Here is a 23248-nt window from a genome sequence, read left to right as displayed (position 1 = left end):
CTAAGCTGCCTCTCCTTTTTTTCCCTCTTGTCTTTCCTCAATCTCTTGCTTTTCTTCTCTCACTTAAAAAATATCAAAACAAAACAAAAATTCCTTCTTCTTGTTTTACTTCTGAAAATCTGCAGGATGGACATGTAGAGGTGGCACGTTTGCTTTTGGATAGTGGTGCTCAAGTGAATATGCCTGCAGATTCATTTGAGTCTCCGTTAACGCTAGCTGCCTGTGGAGGACACGTTGAATTGGCAGCTCTACTTATTGAGAGGGGCGCAAATCTTGAGGAAGTTAATGATGAAGGATACACTCCCTTGATGGAAGCTGCTCGGGAAGGACACGAAGAGATGGTGGCACTACTCTTAGCACAAGGTAAAATAGTTTTATTTCTTTAATTAAAAAATCGATTTCCTTTGGTTTTTTTGTGTCAGTATCCCTGAAGTTTACTACAACTAAGATATTTTTTGCATTGATGATAAAATAAATCATCAACACCCTGGAAGGAACCCCAGCAGCAGAGAAAAGATAATTATCACAAATCAGAACACTTTACTGTAAGTCTTTTGTAACTAGTTTTATCTATTTTCATGCTTTCCTCAGGAGCAAATATAAATGCTCAGACAGAAGAAACCCAAGAAACTGCTCTGACGTTGGCTTGCTGTGGAGGATTTTCTGAAGTTGCAGACTTCCTGATTAAGGCAGGGGCTGACATAGAACTTGGCTGCTCCACACCTCTGATGGAGGCTTCTCAGGAGGGACACCTGGAGTTGGTTAAATATTTACTGGCTGCCGGTATGTGGCTTTAAAAACGCCTTTTAGAAAAAGACTTTTATATTGTTTCATAACTTTGACAATTAACCATAACTTTTTCAACTTTCTACAAAAGTTGAAAGACAGCTCCATAATTTAACTCTCTTCTTCGGCTTTTAAATCTCCAAAAATGTCATTTCTTTAAAAGGTTTCTTAGAGTTATTAATGTTTGCTTGGTGACTGTAAGGCTTCCCGTTGACCTTATCTTTCTATTGAATGTTGGTGGCTTTTGGAGGGGAGAAGTTAGTTCCTCCTAGTGTCTATTAATAGGAGGAGGTGGGGATGACATAGAGGTTATAATTTGATACCCTTAAGCCTGTTCATTTCTTGACATTTCTGACTTTTCAAAAAAAATAAGAAAGAATGAACGAACAAGTGGGAATGTTTTTTTTTGGCAGAAGTATTTAGTTTTTGGGGGTTTAAAATTTGTTTTTAAATATTTATTTATTTGGCTGCATTGGGTCTTAGTTGTGGCATGCAGGATCTTCATTGCAGCGTGAGGGATCTTTGTTGTGGTGCAGGCTCTTCGTTGCGGCGTGCAGGCTTCTCTCTAGTTGTGGCACGTGGCCTCCAGAGCGCGTGGGCCCAGTAGTTGTGGCACATGAGCTCTCCAGTATGGCACGCGAGCTCTAGAGTACGTGGGCTTAGTTGCCCCGTGGCATGTGGGATCTTAGTTCCCTGACCAGGGATCGAACCCGCGTCCCCGCGAAAGGTGGATTCTTTTTTTTTTTTTTTTTTTTTTTGCGGTGCGTGGGCCTCTCACTGTTGTGGCCTCTCCCGTTGCGGAGCACAGGCTCCGGACGCGCAGGCTCAGCGGCCATGGCTCACGGACCCAGCCGCTCCGCGGCATGTGGGATCTTCCCGGACCGGGGCGCGAACCCGTGTCCCCTGCATCGGCAGGCGGACTCTCAACCACTGTGCCACCAGGGAAGCCCCGAAAGGTGGATTCTTAACCACTGGACCACCAGGGAAGTCCCAGAAGTATTTAGTTTTAAAATAATTTGTGCTTGGGCTTCCCTGGTGGCGCAGTGGTTGAGAGTCCACCTGCCGATGCAGGGGACACGGGTTCGCGCCCCGGTCCGGGAAGATCCCACATGCCGCAGAACGGCTGGGCCCATGATCCATGGCTGCTGAGCCTGCGCATCCGGAGCCTGTGCTCCGCAACGGGAGAGACCACAACAGTGAGAGGCCCGTGTACTGCAAAAAAAAAAAATAATAATAATTTGTGCTTTATATATTGTGAACCAGTGGTAAGAAGTAAGTTTTTTTTACATAGAATATTTGTAGTTTTATATAGAGCAAGTTAAGGATATATCAGAAAAAATTGATCCAGACAGATGTAAACCTTTATTTATCCTTTAGAAGTAGTATAAATTTTTTTATCCATAGCTAATAAGTTGTTTAAAACTTGACATATAAAGAAATTAATACATAAAGGAAAATAAAATATTTAGCAAAACGTTATTCATCCTTTATTGTTAATATTAATTTGATTATAGCCCAGCATCAGTTATTCCTTTGGATTATTATTGCAATAATTTCTTAATCCAGATCATTAGCGGTTTGGATGATTGTTTAGATTTTGAACCAATGCACAAACCAGCCATACAGGCTGACCTCTTCCTTGACTCAAATACTATTATTTGCTGTAGTTAGTAAATGTATGTGCATTATTCAGTCATTTTTCCCTCATTATTTTCTGTAACTGTCTGTGTCCCATTCACGAGTCTTTCTTTACCGGTGCTTATCAGTCTTCATTCTCCCCACATCCCTCTAAGTAGTCAAGATATTGTTAAGAGGCTTTTAAAAGAAGGAATAAATAGGGGCTTCCCTGGTGGCGCAGTGGTGCAGTGGTTGAGAGTCCGCCTGCCGATGCAGGGGACGCGGGTTCATGCCCTGGTCTGGGAGGATCCCACATGCCGCGGAGCGGCTGGGCCTGTGAGCCATGGCCACTGGGCCTGCGCATCTGGAGCCTGTGCTCTGCAACAGGAGAGGCCCGCGTACTGCAAAAAAAAAAAAAAAAAAAAAAAAAAGAAGGAATAAATAATGTTAACTAAGAAATCAGCAGACATTCTGCTCAGCTCATTTGTTAACTCTATTAATTACCACTGGCCACTGGTATAGTAAGAAATATTACACACATTTTATAGATATAGAAACTGATGTACAGTCATGTTACATAACTTCCCTAAGCAAATCAAGCTAATAAGTGACAGGGCCAATATTCAAACTTAGAACTCCTGACATTGTTTTTTCTATTGCATCACCACTGATTCTCATATTTAGCTACTTTTGCTAATTTGAAGTAGGTAGTTTCTGGAACTGTCTCGCAGGCCTGAGAATCACTTTTTATGTGATCACTACCTAAAACAATTTTTTTCCAGATTAGAGTGTGATTTATTTACATGCATTTCTTCTTATAGTGTAGCACTAAAGAAGAATCCAACAGGTCTTTTAATACATTGCCTATACAGTTTTTTAAAAAAATTTAAAAACCTTGGGCTTCCCTGGTGGCGCAGTGGTTGGGAGTCTGCCTGCCGATGCAGGGGACATGGGTTTGTGCCCCGATCCGGGAGGATCCCACATGCCGCGGAGCGGCTGGGCCCGTGGGCCATGGCCGCTGAGCCTGTGCGTCCAGAGCCTGTGCTCTGCAACAGGAGAGGCCACAACAGTGAGAGGCCTGCATACTGCAAAAAAAAAAAAGAAAAAAGTAACCACAGTACCATTTCCTTACCTAAATTTTTAAAATAATAATTCCTTGGTGTCATTAAATACCCAAGCAGTTTTCATAGTTTCCTGATAGTCTTATAAATGTGTATGTGTGCGTTTAATGACTTTTTTGAATTAGGATTCGAATAAGATTCATACAGTAACTCTTGATCAATACATCTCTTAAGTCCCTTTAATTTATGGGCTCTTCATCATCTTTCTTTTCTTTTTTCCCTTGCAAGTTTTGGTTGAAGACATGAAATGTTTATCCTTTAGGCTTCCCAGAGTATGGATTTTGCTAAATGCACCTCCACGATTTCATTTAACTTGTTTTTCTGTCCCTTGAATTTCCTGCAAGTAGTACTTAGATCTAGAGACTTGATTAAATTCAGGTATGATGTATGTTTGTTTTGTTTTTAAGACTACTTCATAGGTAGTATTTGTGTACTTTCTTCAGGAGGTAGTTAATGTCTGATTGTCTCTCTTTTTGATTATTAGATATTGATGATCATTGCTTAGATCTATCAATTCGTTAAGGGTTACAAAGTGGTAATATTCTAAATTCTATTATTCCTTCTTTGTTTATTAGCAGAAATATGTCTATAAAGAGAAACTTCCCTTCATCAACTATTTGGTTACTCTTAGGTATAAATCATATAGGAACAATAGTATAAATGTTTGATTTTCCCCCCCTTTTCTCTCCCCCGCTCACCGCAAATAATGAGGTGGACCCCTAGTATCCTTCACTGGTGACCAAGGAAGTGGTTTTTTTTGTTTTGATTTGAACATCATTTTGAACTTCTAGATTTAAACATACATGATGGCTTTTATTCTATCATAGTCCTCATTCTTTTTGATGTAAAAATTGCTGAAATATGGGACAGTTTCACTATCTTTGGTCAATAAGTTTAGCTCCTAAATCCTTTTGGTGTGACCTCATTATAGTCTGTTTCCTTGCTTTTTGATATTGCTAGGTGTTTCAGGCCCATCTTATACAGATTCTCCCCCAGTCTTGTAACCAATTATTTCTTTAAGAAGCCCTAATTTCATTTAGTAGGATATGGTACTTAGAGATCACAATCTTAGCTAGAGATGCTATTTCGGCTTGGTCTTTCATTGTCTCTAGGCCTTTTTGGTTGGTCAGAGTGAGGAAATATTTTTCTTACAGATAATAAAACAATATGAATTCATGTCAGTACTTCCAATTCAGAACCATACGGTTTTACTTAACTTCAGCAATCTTTTATCTGTGTTTTCTCTCAGCCATGCCCTGAATTTCACTGACCAAAGGATTACTCATTTGATTTTTACCACAATATCCATAGAATAGAAACCAAAACTACTGTCAATATGATTTCTGAAAACTGTTTGATATTTTTGGCTTTAGCAACCCTTTTATTTCTTAGGGTATATCTTATGGGGAATGTATAGGCAGATTTTTTTAAAAAAATAAATTTATTTATTTATTTATTTTGGCTGCGTTGGGTCTTTGTTGCTGCGTGTGGGTTTTTCTCCGGTCGCGTCGAGTGGGGGCTACTCTTTGTTGTAGTGTGCGGGCTTCCCATTGCGGTAGCTTCTCTTGTTGTGGGGCACAGGCTCTAGGCACGCAGGCTTCAGTAGTTGCAGCACGCGGCTCAGTAGTTGTGGGTTGCGGGCTCTAGAGCACAGGCTCAGTCATTGTGGCGCATGGGCTTAGTTGCTCTGCGGCATTTGGGATCTTCCCAGACCAGGGCTCAAACCCGTGTCCCCTGCATTGGCAGGAGGATTCTTAACCACTGTGCCACCAGGGAAGTCCAGATTATTGTATTTTTTAATCATTTGGTATAGTTCCTTTCTGTGTGGCTAAAAGCATTCTTCCAAAACATTTAAAGGAAAATTAGGATTCTTAAAATCTGATATTTTCATATTTAGAGTTTATGAGTTTCACCAAATTATAAAATTCACAAAGTAAATGTGTACTTTTTTTGTTTGCCAGGTGCTAACGTTCATGCTACAACAGCAACAGGAGACACAGCCTTAACCTACGCTTGTGAAAATGGACATACGGATGTTGCAGATGTTTTACTTCAAGCAGGGGCTGATTTAGTAAGATATTTTTAATTTCAAATATTTTTGTGTGAATGTTAATACTCCTTTATTTTTAACATTTAGAAAGCACTAGTAAAGAAGATCAATAGTTTGCATGCTTTGTATAAAATAACTTTTAAAAGTTTGGCTACTTGTTCTAGTTGTTGCATTTATTAAATGTATTTGAAAATAGTCTTTAAAAGGGCATACTGTTTCTTTTCCTAGGTAAAAACATTTGTTTCTTTCTTCCTCTCACCCCAGTCCCATTTGACATTCCTGAATCTTTTTAACTGCCCTTTATTAGACATACAAATTCAGTGATATGTTTGCAACATAGAATAACCTGTCAAATCACTCTGAGTGATTTCTTTTGTTTTTTTAATTAGTTAGACATTTAAAATAAAGCTACTGTCATCTTCCTAACAACATTATTACAGCATTTCATTCTTTTTCTTTTCTTTTAATATCTTCTATTTTGGCTTTTCAAAGTTTCAAATTAGATGGCAGGTTCATATATGTAATAATCCTTACAACTATGGGAAATTATAAATAATATCCCACTTAAAGGTTTATGCTTCTTGCTGAAATGTTTGCTTTGACTAATTTTTATTTTGTGAGATTATTTTGAACTGCTTTCTAGAGTTTCTTCCAGAATTCCCTTTTGTATTTCTTAAAAATCTGTATGAGACACGCATAATTATAAATGCTGTACAGAATCAACTTTATTAATTTCAGTTATTTAGAAAAAACTGTGCAAGTATTGTCTTTTAACCAATTTCAATAACAGACATTCCCTCCAAAATACCTGAGAACATTGTTGGAAAATAATTATTGACTATAATAAGTGTATAGTGTAATTATGCTATTTATTTATCATCATTTCTACTTCTAATAAATATTATAGTGATAAGACTAGCATTCATTCTCATTAATTAGGATCTGCCAGTTAGAATTTCTAAGAGGTGTACTTCTTTCGTTTGAAAATTATGATGGATATGTTAAGTAGATCTTAATCTTCTGCCTTCTTTCTTTATCTCATTCCTTTTTTTAGAGTTGCTTTGGGTCATCTAAAAATTAAGAATTGAAGCATTTCATCACTTGGAATAAACAGGGTAGAGCATAAAAGCTTAGATAATATAAGCAAAGTTTAATACTCTTATCCTCTGAATTCTTATCAAAATTCTTCCTTCCATTTTTCCATAGCTAAGTCACTTTCTTGACTAATTTGCTAGTTCTTCTAAAAATATTAAATAGGAAAAGAGGAATTATCTGTTAAATGCACTTTAAAGTATAGCAAAACCTTAGTGACTTTTGACAGAGTTAAAAATTTGTTATGAAATATTTTTAAATGCCCTTTAAAACAAAGGGCATTTAAAAATAGAAAACAAAATGGTTGTTTTCTATTTTTTATTTTTATAGTTTTCTGGAATTAGGTAAATTGTGATTAAAATTCCTTAGAAGAATTTCATTAAATAAGCAGATTGAAAGATTTGAATTTACCATACTGTTTTACATTCAAAATATAAGATTAAAAAATGGCTCAGATAAATATTTACCTTAAGTACAAAGGTAATACTGTTATTCTGACGTAACTGTTTTTCTCTTTTGCAAACCGTCTTTGCACTCATATATACATGTAATTATAATCATAGTATAGTACAGTTGTTTTCTATTTTCCAGGATGTGTGTTCTGTCATAATCTTTTCCATTTTGCTACATATTCTGTATATTTATAACTTGTGCATAATCCATCAAGTTGATGAGCCATAATCATTCACTTATTATTGAACTTTTGACTTGCTTTTTATTTTTCACTGTTGTAAATACTGCTAGATTTAATAATTTCATGTGCATAACATTTTTCTCCTTTTGAATTATTTCATATATTAATTTTTCACTTAAAAAATGTATTCCTATTTTATGCTTTTGCTATCTGTGGAGAGATATTTCAATTTTAATATTAGTTATTTTCCTGATTGTAAAAAGCAGTTCTTGTTCTTTATAGAAAATGTGGAAAGTATGGAAAAGCATAGTAAGTTTGATATTTAAAACCTATAAATAATTTCAGACTTTACTATAAGCCATAGGCAGGAAACAAAAGACCTAGTGAAAAACAAGAAGTAAGTAAAGCAGGCAGATCAGTCCCTGGGTCCTGAGGAAGAAAATGACTGATAATTCTTGCTAGCTGGACCTAAAAAGACAGTAGCACCTTTCTTGTCCTTCATTCTTTTCTGTCACCTCCTAGTATCTGTTTAGGACTGTAGTAATTTCCTCCAGTGGTTTGGAATTGGAAGACTACGCTCCCATTGCATGGAGTGGAGATGTATTCCATTTCTGGCATCCCATAGATGTATTCTTGATGTCTAGGTTTGGTAGTTCTTTAAATTAAATTGTTTGTTTGTTTGTTTTCGTGGGCTAGCTGAGAACCTTCATTTGGGGGGGAACTATTTTTACCTTCGGTTTTAAATAAGAACGCACAAGTCAACCTTTGAAACACAATCTGGACCATGCTTTGTTAGATTTTTAGAGCTTAACTTTTGCCACAATTGAAGGCTGTTATTATATATTTTTTAAAGAGCTTAAAAGTTGTTGTCTCTCATTTTAAAAAATATTCTGTAGAATCAGTTAGGATATTAATTACAATTTTATAAAAATGTAATGCAACAATTTGGATTTCTTATATTGTTTCCTGAGATGAAACTGAGAGGTTTTAAGGCTTTTCATTCTACATGTGTAGTAGGTATAGTTTAGAACTTAGTTTTAAAGGAAATCTAGACAGTTTCTTATTTAATGCTTTTTTTAAAATCCACAACCAGAACTGATAGTATACTTGAGCATTTTCAGGTAGATCCTCAAAATATGTGCATGTTCTCATTTGAAACTTAGTTATTTGAAATTTTTTTTTGTTTTAAAAATATTTAAAATGAAAAAATATTAGATATTTCCAGTAAAAAAAACCCTAAATATCTATCATATTTAGAAGGTTATGGATTGATATGTAACTTGTCTACCTTTGTAATAATTGCATAAATTTGAATAATCCATTATTAAAAACCTTTGGACTAGATTAGTTTTCTTAAATAAGCCACTTAAAATGTTCCTTTTGGAAATCAAAAATTAAATGAAATAAAAAATTGTCCATTAATTCCAGAGTTCTTTTTGAAAATTCTCCCTATTTAACATGCAAAATCATTTTAACTACTGAATAAGCAGAGAGCCTTGAACAAATCACCTAATCCATGTCTTCCATATAGTTGTACTTCTTGTTACCACTGTAATGGGAATCATTATATGTTGAAATAAAGATTATTCCTTTATGTACTTTCTTTATCTGCATAGCATCTTTTGTTTATTGGGCCCAAATTAGTATTTAGTATTTGGTGTGATTACAGGTATAATATGATGTAAACCCATTGTAAGAAAGTTTGTATTAAAACACATTAGCATTCTGTAGTATACTTAAAATCTAAAAGAAATTTTAAAAAAAAAGAAAAAAAAATAAACCAGCCTTTGGAAACTAATCTTATTTCTCTGAAAAGGAGTATACTATGTATCCTTACAAATTTGTTATTGAACTGCTTGACCAGAAATAATCAATAAACACCATTTAAAAATCGAAGTTGAGTGACTCCCCTGGTGGTCCAGTGGTTAAAACTCCACACTTCCACTGCAGGGGGCATGGGTTCAATCCCTGGTCCGGGAACTAAGATCCCATCTGCCGTGAGGCACAGCCAAAAATAATAATAAATAAAAATAAAATTGACATCTGCAATATTAAAAAAAATGAAAACTGAAGTTGATTCAGTTCCATTGTCTTTGAGTCACTGTCCTGGTGTACTGTATAATTATTACTTTAGGCTGTTCTCCCCATTTACTGGTCTTTAGACCAAAAGGCAGAGTTTTAATATTTCATTCTTATTTGTATCTTGATAGCTTACTTCAGCTAAAGCATTTATATGGCTTGATTTCTTTTACCACAGTCCTCTAGCCCCCTCTTTACTATTACTTTTATGTTCAAGGTGGAGAATTTGCATAGTTAACTATTCAATAGTATAACTTGGATTGTAAAACCCTACTCTGCTTCTTTCTTTTTTTCTCTTGCTTGCTTTTAATTTTGACTTACTTTGTTGTCTGTGTTTTCCTGGCTTCCATGCCCAACCATGTTTTTGTTATAGAGATGATCCATCTCTATGAAAGATGACTGCATCAGGTCAGAGTTTCCAAACGCCCTAATGATAGGATGTTTAGGTGGCAACAGTGTTGGTTAACATGTCAGTGTTGTTTTGTTTTTCTGTTTTATATATATATATATATATATATATATATATATATATATAGTAGGAGTTTTTGTTGTTTTTTATTTTGTTCTATTTTTTTCTTCCAGGTTTATTAAGATATAATTGCCATACAATACTGTATAAGTTTAACTTGTGATAATCACAATAAATTTAGGAACCTCTGTCATCTCATATACAAAATTAAAGAAATAGAAAAAAAGTTTATTCCTTGTCATGAGATCTATTAGGATTTGCTCTCTTAACAACTTTCATATATAACATACAGTAGTATTAATTATATGTATCATGTTGTATAATACATCCCTAGTACTTACTTATAACTTGAAGTTTGTACAGAGTTGCTTTGATTTGGTGGTGTTTCTGATTTTCAAACCATTTGTAAAGATGATGGAATCTTTCTCTTTTCATCATGGCATGTTAATTTCAGCACTAAAACGTTGATACATTTGTTGAGATAAAAGAAATACTTGTGGAATTTCCTTCACATGTATTTGCCAACAAAGCTAAGGTTGGAAAGGGAGAGTGATATATAAATTCCGTAAATTAGTATTCCTTCCTTCTCTACAGCTCCTTGGCCTTTCATGTCTAGAAGAGGAACTCAAGTAGTATTTCCCATAATAAACAACTGACATAGATATTAGAGAAGGTAAATATATTTTAGTTGTGTTCACATAAAGATTTTTTATGACCCACTTTAGCATGTTACAGGCCTTCATTGCTATTTGAAAGTAAATCTACTAAAAGGAAGAAATACCTGTGGAAGGCATCCTGTAATCCTGTATCTGAATGGAGGGCTAATGAGTGACAAAGGCTACACTTAGTTATTTAGAAAGAACTCAACATTAGAGATGCTACTGAGCATTAGACAAGACACTGGAATTTTCATCACAGCCATCAGATCACTGATCTATAAGTAAATAGTTGCCTCAATATTCTCATCTGTAAAATAAAATCTAGTGTTATTTTCTGGACTATTTTACCCAAGTCCTGTAAATATTCTTTCTTTGGCTATGCTGGGTGTCCTAGGGCAAATCACTTAGATTCCCTAGCCTTCTTTTGTTTTTCTTTCTCATCTCCCCCCTTTCCTTTATTTTATGAGGGGTTTGGACCAGAAGATCTTTAATGACGTGGCTTAAGAAATCTAATTTTATGATTTTTAAAGAACAGGTTAACTAGCTACCTTTTTGGAGGTATCAGATGGACTAGATGAGTACTTAGCCCAAGAATGTGTGCAGTGCTATGGGATCCTTGAAGAAAATGAAATTTTAAGGTGTGAGTCATAATTAATAATAATGATGTGTTACACAAATTATTCTCTCTCTTAAAATCTTTGGGTATATTAAATGTATCTTAAATTACTTAATTTGGGGCATTATTTATAATTAATAATTAGCAAATTTAGCTTACTATAAAATATTTTAATAGATAAAAGTTACTAATCCCTAGAAAACACAGTAATGTGGTAAGGCCATCCCAGTAAAGAATAATTTGGCATTATAATGCTAAATCATATCTCTCCCACCCTGTCTTTTTACTATCAGTATTTTATCCTACTTAAATACTGTCAAAGAAGTAGGAAAAGTTTTCTTAACATGGATTTTTATTGTAAGTAAACTATTTTCTTAAGAATAAAATCTCTCCAGTTATCTTTGGAATTGTTCAATTATGAATTTATTCTTCTTTTCCTTTGGTTAAACTTTATTTTGAGTAGCAGAATAAACTTTTGTTACATCCTCTTCTCATATGCCTTCAAACTTTTCAAAATTTCCTTTCTTTAGGATTGGTTTTTCAGCTTTGGCTTTCAAGTATGCATAGGTAATGCCCAGTGAGAGACAAGGAATTTAGAAATACCGTTTTACTGTGAGATGTTAGCCACCTTGAAAATAGGGGTGGAAGATGGAGAGGTTTTTCCAAGGACAAGATAGGACATGGATTCTTTCTTTAAGCTCATAATAAATCTGCTTTAGATGCAGTAGATCAAAGAAAATAAATAGAACCAACCTAAAGAAGTGTGGTGGGCACACAGTGTTGCTAATTCTGGGTCTTTGCCATATTGAGTAATAGTTGGTCCTATGCAAATCAGTTATTTTTATTTTTATTTTTTTTGCGGCACGCGGGCCTCTCACTGTTGTGGCCTCTCCCGTTGCGGAGCACAGGCTCCGGACGCGCAGGCTTAGTGGCCATGGCTCACGGGCCCAGCCGCTCCGCGGCACGTGGGATCTTCCCGGACCGGGGCACAAACCCGTGTCCCCTGCATCAGCAGGCGGACTCTCAACCACTGCGCCACCAGGGAAGCCCGATCATAACTTTTAAAGGTTTATTATTTTTAATGTTGGAATGAAAATCGAAGCACTTCTGCACTGAGTAAATTACGCCCCTTGAATATGTTGTACTGGTCTATCACTGATTTTCCTCCCTAACCATGAAGTAAGCTCTTTGACCCTTGTTGCTTTTCTTAGACTGTGTTCTAGCCAAATGAACTTTGGGGGGCGTTTTCCTAGAATAGTTGAGCTAGTGGAAAGTGGGTGATTTGGACATGGATACATTAGCACCCTCCGGTTCTTAATCCTGGAAATTAGATTTGATATGGACTTACCTTAAAAGAAACAAAAAATTTGAAGGATCAGTTTGTTATCTATATTAAATCTTAGGAAATAGAGGATTTCTATTTCTTTTCTATATCCTCTTTTGTAAGATTTTTTTTTAATTTAAGCAATATGTTGTGTGTCTTTCTAAACATTTCTATACACTCAAGCATATATATATTGTGTATGTGGGCTATATGTCTTTTTTATATGAATAGATTTGTTACCACATATACTGTTCTGAAACTTTTTTCTTTTTAATATAATATTTTTCTGTCAATTCCTAAGATTTCTCATTCTTTTTCACAGGTACCCAGTGTTCTATATAATTTATTAACCATTTATTTATTCATAAACATCTGGGTTATTATAATTTTTAAAGATTACAAATGGTACTGCACTAAATATTGTTATGCAGATTTACGTATTTTTGCTACTTTTGTGAATATATCTATAGGGATAAATTCCTAGAAGTGAAATTGCCAGTTTTCAGAGGGTCCACATCTAAAAGTTTGATAGCTGCTGCGAAACTGTACAAAAATGCTGAACTAGTCTATACTTCTACTAACAATTGAGGTCTCCTGATTCTTATATTCTCATTAACATGGGTTAGATTTCCCCTTCCTTCCTTCCTTCCTTCCTTCCTTCCTTCCTTCCTTCCTTCCTTCCTTCCTTCCTCCCTTCCTCCCTCCCTCCCTCCCTTCCTTCCTTCCTTCCTTCCTTCCTTCCTTCCTCCCTTCCTCCCTCCCTCCCTCCCTCCCTCCCTCCCTCCCTCCCTCCCTCCCTTCCTCCCTCCCTCCCTTCCTCCCTCCCTCCCTCCCTCCCTCCCTTCCCTTTCCTTCTTCCTTCCTTCCTTTTTTTATGGTTTAATTTTCTAATCTCTGATCATAGTCCCCATGTTTCTTTTATCTAAAAAAATTCCTGTGTTCCAAGTAGCCCTATGAGCTGCTCACTAATTGCTGAACTAATTGTTGAACTATATAAAACACAGGTATAAAGTTGCTTCCTGGAAAAGTATTTATTCAGACATCATTTACAAATGCAAATTTTGAAATATTTTGTTAATTTCTTTTAAAAAACTGATTTTTTAAAAATCAGATATTTAGACAATGTTTATTGACTCCATTCTGAAGAGGAGATTAATGTGTCTTCCACCATAGGATTTTCATGAGTTATTTTATTATTACATTGTCATGATTTTATAACATTTACATTCTGTTTTATGACCCTATTATTTCTCAAAGTTGTTTAACTGTATATTTAGGTGGATTCAGTGTTTACCTTACTAGTCTTTCATATTATGTAGACTCTGAATTCCTGATTTCCTGAACTTGACTCACCTTTTGGCTGGCTGATACTGGTATTTTGTTTTGAATTTACTTTCCTCAACCAAAAAAGAGTTCACAGGTGCTTGCATTTTTGATATTACTTTATGTTGTATTTATAAATGAATGTAGCCAAATATAAAATTAATGAATCACTTGTTTTTTCCCCTCAAAATTCTAAGCCCTCTATTCTACTGTCTTCTGGTATTAAATATTGCCAAAGCCTGCTAGAATATTCCCCATTATATGTAAGTGATTTCCTTTCTGCCCGGATTATCATAAGATTCTTTCATTATACTTAAACCTCTGTGATTTCGCCAGGATGTGTCTTGGTGTTTATTATTTTATAACAGTTTTTCCTGGAAAACCGTGAGTGCTTTCTATTTAAAGATTTTAGTTCATCCTCTCTCCCCTCTCCTTTTTTTTCTCCTCATCATCCTTCTCCAGTTTTTTTCTGTTGCAGCCTTGAATACTTCTTTTTCTGTTCTGTTTTCTTCTGGAACATTTATTATACACATATTGAATCTCCCTTATTATTTTTATGTCTGATTCTTTTCATTTCTTTGTCCTTTTCCTCTGTATTGTTTCTTTCTTAAGCCCATCCACCAGGTCACTATTTTTTCTGTATACTTGTTGCTGCTTCTAATGTGGTTTTCATGGTTTCATCATTACTTAGTTATCTTCTGCTCTTCCAACTCACTTTTTTCCCCTGATAAATTTATTTATTTATTTATTTTTGGCTGCGTTGGGTCTTCATTGCTGCGCACAGGCTTTTCTCTAGTTGCAGCGAGCGGGGGCTACTCTTTGTTGAAATGCTCAGGCTTCTCATTGCGGTGGCTTCTCTTGTTGTGGAGCACAGGCTCTAGGTGTGCGGACTTTAGTAGTTGTGGCACGTGGGCTCAGTAGTTGTGGCTCACGGGCTCTAGAGTGCGGGCTCAGTAGTTGTGGCACACGGGCTTAGTTCCTCCGTGGCATGTGGAATCTTCCTGGACCAGGGTTCGAACGCGTGTCCCCTGCATTGGCAGGCAGATTCCTAACCACTGCGCCACCAGGGAAGTCCCCCAACTCACTTCTTTTTTTTTTTTTTTTTTAATTTATTTATTTTTGGCTGCGTTGGATCTTCATTGCAGTGCACAGGCTTCTTATTGTGGTGGCTTCTCTTGTTGCAGAGCACAGGCTCTAGGTGTATGGGCTTCAGTAGTTGCGGCTCACGGGCTCAGTAGTTGTGGCGCACGGGCATACTTGCTTCGTGGCATGTGGGATCTTCCTGGAGCAGGGCTCGAACCCATGTCCCCTGCATTGGCAGGCAGACTCTTAACCACTGTGCCACCAGGGAAGTACCCCCAACTCCCTTTTAAGTTTCCTCTTGCTGTTATATCACTTTGTTCCACTAGTTAAAGCGTTCATATTCTCTTTAATATTTTTGAAAGTACAAGGGAACATTTGACTAAAATTTTGTTTCCATTTTTGTAGGAACTTCTTAATAGGTTCTGTGTTGGATACTTTGTGCTTATTTATTCTTATTTGAATGGAGCTTGTCTTTGTTGAAAATCATATGGGGTTGAGGAAGGGAGAAGTGAACTTTAACAGTCAGCTTGTTCAAATCATAGAGTTGACTCAGAATACTTTCTCACCAAATCTCTACCATAGGAGCATGCATCCCCTTAGGGTAAGCATATCATCCAGGGTAGGAGGTAGGAGTGACTTAGGGTGAAGCCTTCTCTAGGCCACATTTCTTTTATTTGGAGATATAGTTGATCCTGGTCAGTGATTGCAATTCTTACTACTGTTTCTTCAACCATCTCCCTGTCTCATCTTTGAGTACTTTCTCCCTGTCTGGAGACTAGATCTAGAAAAATACAGATATTCCATCTCTCAAGTTCGTTCAAGTCTCCTGTTTTAGTTGAAAAGTGTGAGCACTAAGTGCATTTATAATGGGGGGAGGAGGTACTACAGAACTATTTAATCTCTTACAGTATTTTTCCTACTTTTATCTCTCAGCTTCTGATATTCGCAAATCTTTTGATTTAATTATTTTCCTTGGTTAGATATTAAGATACTGCTCTATTTTCTGTGGTTTTAGTTGTATTTGGAGATAAAGGCATGAGTTCAAAAACTTTAGCAGAATTAGGTCTGCGTATGTTAAGGTTTATATTGAAGTTATATTGGTAGAGAACCATATTATCATACTTGAAAATCATACTCTGTTCATGAGATTATGGTCTCTACAGATGAGAATCTTTTTAGTTGAAGATCCTGAGTTAATAAAGCCCAGCACCTGAAGTACTGGTCACAAGGTCTTCATGGCCAAATGTGATTTTCGTTTTTGGAATAAGATCCGTGAGTTCTTCTTTTTCCTTTCACAGGACAAGCAGGAGGACATGAAGACTATTTTGGAGGGCATAGATCCGGCCAAGCATCAGGTGAGGGTGGCCTTTGATGCTTGTAAGCTACTACATAAAGAATAGATGATGTAGGTAACCAGAACTCTAGATACCTGAATTCCAGTCAAGAAGTTCCAGGACCCTGTTGGGTGACAAAGGAAATCCTCTTTGATTGAAAAAGATTATGAAATTCCAATAAAAAGAGATTTACATTACTAGTGGTTTGCCTCCTTAGTATTCTTTTTATGTGGTATTCCTAAAAAAAAAAAAAAAAAATCTCTTAGGTTAAAATAGACTTTCTTATTCAGATAGTTTTTTTGCATTCTCCCTTATTGAGAGAGTTAAGATAACCCAGAGAGAAAGTCTCAGTCATAAAGCCCTTTGTATTCAACTTTGTTCAACAAAAATCTGAAACTCAGATTTAGGGTGATATATTGGATTTTTTTCTATATACCTCAAACAAACAACAACAACAAAACATTTTAGTGAAACATTTACTATATTACTCATGCCCTAATTTCTATAAAATTAAAATTTTCTTTTTAAAATCCTCTCGTGTAACCTCGTTCTAAGATTGTCTTTTAAGAAGGTGAATACTTGTTGATAAACAAACATTTCTTTTGAAAAAAAATGTGTGGAATTTGTGTCTGATGCTTTTAAAAGTCAAGCAAATTTAATATCCATTGTAATCCAGAGAGATTTGTTTATACTCAGGAGCAGTGCTTAATTTTTAAATTAGGAATAAGTTGTGATTGCTTCACAATTAATTTAGGCCATCTAAAATAAATTTTTCAGTGTCAAGCCACTCTTAACCATAATGCTTATTAAGTATCTTTTTTATTGGCTTTTGGAATGAGAAGTTGTTATATATTCATTCTATTTTGAAGAAAGTAAATAAATTTCTTTCACAAAATGCTATGTGAAAATGTAAACTTTTACTCAGTTTATGTAATAGCTGTGGCTCCTATCAAGAATGTAAAGCTGAGTGTTAGTTCAGATAAAGTTATTTTTTTCTCCCTGGACTTGTTAAAGAAAATGTGATTTTAAATCTGTCTGTCTAGCTGTAAGTCTCAAGACTTGGGATACTTTTTAAAATTGAGGTTTGCAGCCCCACTTTTAGAGGTTCAGATTCAGCAGATCTGAAATGGGGAGTCTGCATTTTAAATGATATCCCAGGAGATTCTCATAAGTCCTCTGTATTCCACACTTTGAGACATTGCTAGAGTCTGTAGATTATTCTGCATCGTTGCTGAGTTCTGTTCTTTTCCAGCCTTTGCTTTATTATCATTCTTCCTTCATCCAAACTGAGTAAGCTTGGTTTTTGTCTTTGTTACTTGTGGTTTTTAGAAACTGAGCTAAACACAAACCCTAAAACGGTGCCTCTTAATCTTTTTCCATCTCAGTTCTGCTGAGGGATATGAATCTGATCAGTAACAGATCACTAAGTTAATGAGTAATATACAGTGGTGGGTTGGAAGAACATATCCCCTAGGGGAGAGTGTAAGAATCCTTTAGTACATACATAGTATAAAGCAGTCTCCCTCTCCTCTCCTCTGATTCTGGTCCTTCCCCCTAGACAGTGTCCTCCTTCAACTGCAAGAAACACCGGCTCTGTGATATAGTTACAATCTTTGATATATACCTTGGTTGCCCAGGACTGTGGTTTTAAAGGAAATCAAATTATTTTAAAGAAAAAAAGCCTAAATCTAAAATTAAATTTTGTTATCTAAAGCCAAATAGAAAAAAAATGCACCTTTTTTCTCATAATGCTTATGCGTCGGAACCAGAACTTTGCAGTGCATTTTTTATGGACAAGATTTTAGCAGGCTCATGAGCTCTGATTATCCACTTATAAATATGTTTCAACTGTTGATTAGTTTACCTTAATAAACTAAATAGGACCTCCCACTTTTTAAATAACTTTTTATTAAGGAGTAGCGTATATACATATTTTAAAACTTTACTACTTAAAGCTGGAAAACTTTTATCAATTTTTTATTGATTCTTAAAACTATCTGTGCAATACACAAAACTCCTAATACACTTTTTTTTTTAAAGGCCAAGTTCTTTCTTTCTAGGTTATTGTATGTTGAATGAGTTCTATCTCAAAGTTGTTTAAATGTAAGTAACAAATGACTTCCAGTCAAGAAAGTAAAGTCACTGTTAGTATATTTTGAAACCTCTCTGCTCTCTATCATTCAAGTACATAGATCTAATAAATAAAATATGGGAGAAAAACAAACTAAACTGAAAATATATAGCTATACTCAGAAACAAGACCAACGAACTCTGTGGACTAGAAATGGACCCTGGATCCACAGCTGAAGCTGTAGGCCCAAGGAGAATTAAACCTAAAAAAAAATGGGCACTGGGGGCTGGAATTTCATCATCTTTAAGGGAATAGGGACTGAATGCATCTCACATGGAACTGGCCAATAGGTACAGTCTTATTGCCCAGCCTATGAAGCAGCATGGAAAAAAAGCTCCAAGCAACTGCCCAGAGTCGCAGTCAGAAATTAGCAAATTGTTCTTCATAGAGAGAAGATGCAAAGACAACATTGTAACTAAGAACTTGGAGGGCGTCATTATTTGATTTAGTGAGAAGAACAGAAATAACTTCATGGGATAAGAAGCTTAAGTTGCCAAAGAAAGAGCTACTTCTGAAATGGGCCAGACTGAGGTAACTTTCAGACCATCTAATGAGAAGGGATAAGTTTGTGGATGGAAATAAAAGAAAAAAAACAACTCCCATGCAAAATGAGCTTTATCAAATAAAAAATTTATAAAGTTCAGGAGCAAATCTACATGAAGAGAGATAGTCCAAATGCAAGCAAACAAAAAGCAGCAGCACAGGAGAGTACAGGCCCAAGGAAATTGAAATAAAAGACTTGAGTCAAAGATTTTAAGCATGCTTATTTTAAACTATGAACAATAGCCATAAAACAATGTGAGACAATGAAACAAAAGCTGATGATTATGAATTAAGAACAGATAGATACGAAATAAAACAAACTTTCAGGAGAAAAAATTGTGGAAATAAAAACTAAATATATAGGATAAACAGTATATTGGACAGTTGAATAAAGAATTAATGAATCAGGGCTTCCCTGGTGGCGCAGTGGTTGAGAGCCCGCCTGCCGATGCAGGGGACACGTGTTCGTGCCCCGGTCCGGGAAGATCCCACGTGCCGCGGAGCGGCGGGGCCCGTGAGCCATGGCTGCTGAGCCTGCGCGTCCGGAGCCTGTGCTCTGCAATGGGAGAGGCCACAGCAGTGAGAGGCCCGCGTACCGCAAAAAAAAAAAAAAAAAAAAAAAAATAAGAATTAATGAATCAAATGATAAAATAGGTAATATAGCACAAAGGTAAAGAGATGGAAAATATGAAAGAGAAATTGAGAGGCCATATATGTATTTGACTATATATATATATATATATATATATATATATATATATATATATATGAAGTTCCTGGAACAGAAGCTAGAAATAGAAGGCAGAGGCAATGCTTGAAGAGATAATGATGGAGAATTTTCTAGAACTGAAGCCTGACATGAATCCTTGATTGAAAAATAATTGCTAAGCAGAACAAATGAAACTGCAGAATTTTAAGGATAAAGAAAAATCTTAAAAGCTATTGGAGGAAAAATGAATTATTCTCAAAGGAACAACAATTAAATTTTTGATGTTAGATTCTCATCAACAAAAATAATCACAGAAAACAATGGAGAGTAGTATTCTCAAAATACCATAAGAGGGACTTCCCTGGAGGCACAGTGGTTAAGGATCCACCTGCCAACACAGGGGACACGGGTTTGAGCCCTGGTCCAGGAAGATCCAACATGCTGCGGAGCAACTAAGTCCATGTGCCACAACTACTGAGCCTGCGCTCTAGAGCCTGCGTGCCACAACTACTGAAGCCCGTTCACCTAGAGCCCGTGCTCCGCAACAATCGAAGCCACCACAATGAGAAACCTGCACACCGCAACTCAGAGTAGCCCTGCTCGCCGCAACTAGAGAAAACGCCTGTACGCAGCAATGAAGAACCAACGCAGCACCCCCCCCAAAAAAAAACCAGAAGAAAATAACACAATATAGAATTCTATACTCAACTAACATTCCAAAGAAGGAAAAATAAGCATATTTTCAGATCTACAAAGAATAAAAGTTTACCACCTCAGACCCTTGCCAAAAGAACTACTAAAAGTTATGTACATCAATAAGGAGAAAAAAGAACCCTGGAGGAAGGCGTGGAAGGCGTGGGATGCAGGAAGCTACGGTAAGCACAGAAATTGGTAAACTATAAATACGAATTTGTGAGTATAAATCCTAAATTTTTATGCTTAAAACGAAAGTAGTACTAAAAATGTAGACAGCAATAGTATGAAATTCAGCAGAATATGTTAGAAAGTTCAAAAGCCATTCTAGAATCCTTGTGTTGCTTAGGAGTGAAGAATCAGGTACTGAATAACTTTAAAGATTCTTTTTTACAAAAATATATTATTAATCAGAACAAATATAAACCTATTGAACTTAATTGTTGAAAGGGCATAGACTTGAATTAGATTCAAAATCAAAATCTAGCAAATTCTGTTTTCAGGAGAAAGATCTAAAAAAAAATGACAGGGAAAGGTTGACAAAGTAATGGAAAAAGTTATGTAAGGCAATATTAATATCAGGGAAAATGGAATTTTAAACCAAAATCATTTTTAGAGATAAATAAATGCTCCTCCAGCTAGTATAACAATCAATTACTAATCAGTAACTAAGATCTACCCTCCAATTAAAATAGAAAATTACAGAATTACAAGAAAATTAGTCAGCTCTACATTTGTAGTGATAGGATTTTTTCCCACACTTCTCTATGAAACTGATAGATCAAATACATAAAGCGATTGTTAAGAATAGAAAAATCAAATTTGCTTCTATAAATAGAGAGCTATCATTTTGTTCCCAATAAATATGGAATATGCTATTTTCCAGTGCATTGAATATGTGTAAATCTGGTGCATGTTTTAGGCCACAAAAAAGTCTTTAAAACAAACTTCTTAATCATATGAACTACATTCTCTGGTCTCTGTCTTTTTAAAATTACAAATTAACAATAAAACCTTATTTTAAAAATCCCATATAACTAGAAAATGAGGAAAAATACTTTTACATAATTCATGAGTTAAAAAGGCAATCCCAGTAAAAATTGCAAAATAGATGTTATCACCAAAACTACACATCAAAACTTGGGTGAAAGGATACAGCTAAAGTGGTCCTTAGAAGGAAAATTTTGTGTGTGTGTGTGTGTGTGTGTGTGTGTGTGTGTGTGTGTGTGTGTATGTGTATAATGAAAGTAAATGAAGCTAGTAAAAGAACAACAGCACAAAGAAGGAAGGACATAAAGTTTTTAAAAAGTTAATAGAATAGTAAACAACAAAAAATAGAGTTAAAAAAAGAAAAAATAAGGATGAACAGCAAAATAAAAGCTGATTTTTAAAAAATTCTGAAACAGATAAAATAAGCCCAGCTTTTTTCAAAAGGGCAAAAGATATAGAAACTTAAAGGGAGTTATAACTATATGATATAGTAGAGAACTTTAAAATTTATAAGGCAATATGAACAATCAGTTTGAATATTTAGATGAAATGAATACTGATTTTTAAATATAAATTATCAAAAATGATTCAAGGGGATTCCCTGGCGGTCCAGTGGTTAGGACTCTGTGCTTTCACTGCCGAGGGCTCAGGTTCAATCCCTGGTCGAGGAACTAAGATCCCACAAGCCTCGCTGCATGGCCCAAAAAAAAATGATTCTAGAATCGTATACCTCAATAAAACAACCATTTCACCAACTGAGTCAGTAATTCAAAACCATCCACCTAATGAAGGTAAGAGGATCCCAGATGGATTTATAGGTGAGTTTTACCAAATGTTCAAGGAATAGATAATCCCTATATTATTCTAGCTGTTCTCCAAAAAGAAGAAAGAAAAAAGGTTAAATTGCACAATACCTAAGTTTGTAGCCTTGAAAAATAATTTTCTGTGTTTATGAAGGAAATAATCATAATTCGTATCCTAAAATTTTATTGATATTGAACAAATATTGGCTGAAATAATAAATCCAACATTCATAAGTAAGTAGCCAGTTGATCCTTGAACAACGTGGGGGTTGGGATGTCCACCTGTGCAGTGGAAAATCCGCATATAACCACATCTACCCGTGTTGTGTGGGGTTCTGCACCCCTGTGATCGTGTAGTGTAGAACTTAGGTATCAACATATAAATGGACCTACACAGTTTAAACCGATGTTATTCAAGGGTCAACTGTATAGACAAATTTGATTCCTATCCTAAAAGGATTCAGTGGTCAGATACTTTGGGACAAATGGTATGTGTTGTGGAATATGCATTATTAATTTTAGGACAAGAAATATTATAATACATTATAAAGTTGTAGTATCGTATCAACTGTTTCCTCAAACATATTGTTCAGAACCAAAGGAATGAATTTATAGGGAGGAAAATAAAATAGGCAGCTTTTAACACCTTTTATTTCCAAAGTTTTATTAGTATGTTGAATTTTGAAATTTCACTTGGAGTGAGCATCTTGAGATTATACCTTCTGATTTCTTATTTTTAACAGCTATGGGAATATTTTAAATATACAGAACTAACAAGTACTTTAAAAGTTACTTTACAAGTTTATTCTAAACAGGGCTTTCAGAATCTTTTGTCTTTGCCACTACTAGTTGCATTGATGGGTGTCACTGCCAGGCTTAAGAGATAAGACAGAAAAAACAAGGAAAAGTGACATTAGTATTGCCCACCCATGATCTAGTAATAATGTATTATCAAATGAAGGTAATGAATGTCTTACTCTAAGTTTAGCTACCAGTCTTAAAATTAACTTACCTTTCTCATATTTACCTAGTAGAAAATTTAAACTTCAAACTTCATTTCTATGAAAGGGAAGATTTGAGAGGTCACATGTGCTTAGGTTCCTTCTTGGTAAACAGTGTTCAAGTACTTCATTGTTTTAGACATTAGGTATATAATGATAAGCAAAAATGGACATGATTGCTTTTCTCATGA

General features: G+C 35.5%; 1 protein-coding gene across 16 annotated transcripts in view; it reads left to right on the top strand.

Moving 5' to 3' along the window:
• The window catches only part of LOC116750720 (ankyrin repeat and KH domain-containing protein 1), a 124092-nt gene that overhangs the window by 44468 nt on the left and 56376 nt on the right, over positions 1 to 23248 (top strand). For 9 of the 16 annotated variants that reach the window (XR_004349073.1, XR_004349072.1, XM_032625729.1 and 6 more), the window contains exons 8-11: positions 126 to 363; positions 592 to 783; positions 5486 to 5595; positions 16152 to 16208. Coding sequence is in view for 13 of the 16 variants with exons in the window: in XM_032625729.1 (XP_032481620.1) it covers positions 126 to 363; positions 592 to 783; positions 5486 to 5595; positions 16152 to 16208 (597 nt within the window). In the remaining 3 variants the exon portion in view is untranslated. Of the gene's footprint in view, positions 1 to 125; positions 364 to 591; positions 784 to 5485; positions 5596 to 16151; positions 16226 to 23248 lie in introns of those variants that run through there. The other 7 variants (XR_004349075.1, XM_032625730.1, XM_032625724.1 and 4 more) reach the window with 2 other exon arrangements.

This window comes from Phocoena sinus, chromosome 3 (assembly GCF_008692025.1).
Source record: "Phocoena sinus isolate mPhoSin1 chromosome 3, mPhoSin1.pri, whole genome shotgun sequence".
In the NCBI taxonomy this organism is placed as follows: Eukaryota; Metazoa; Chordata; class Mammalia; order Artiodactyla; family Phocoenidae; genus Phocoena; species Phocoena sinus.
Note: the sequence above shows the minus strand (reverse complement) of the source record. Positions and strands in the feature narration are given on the sequence as shown.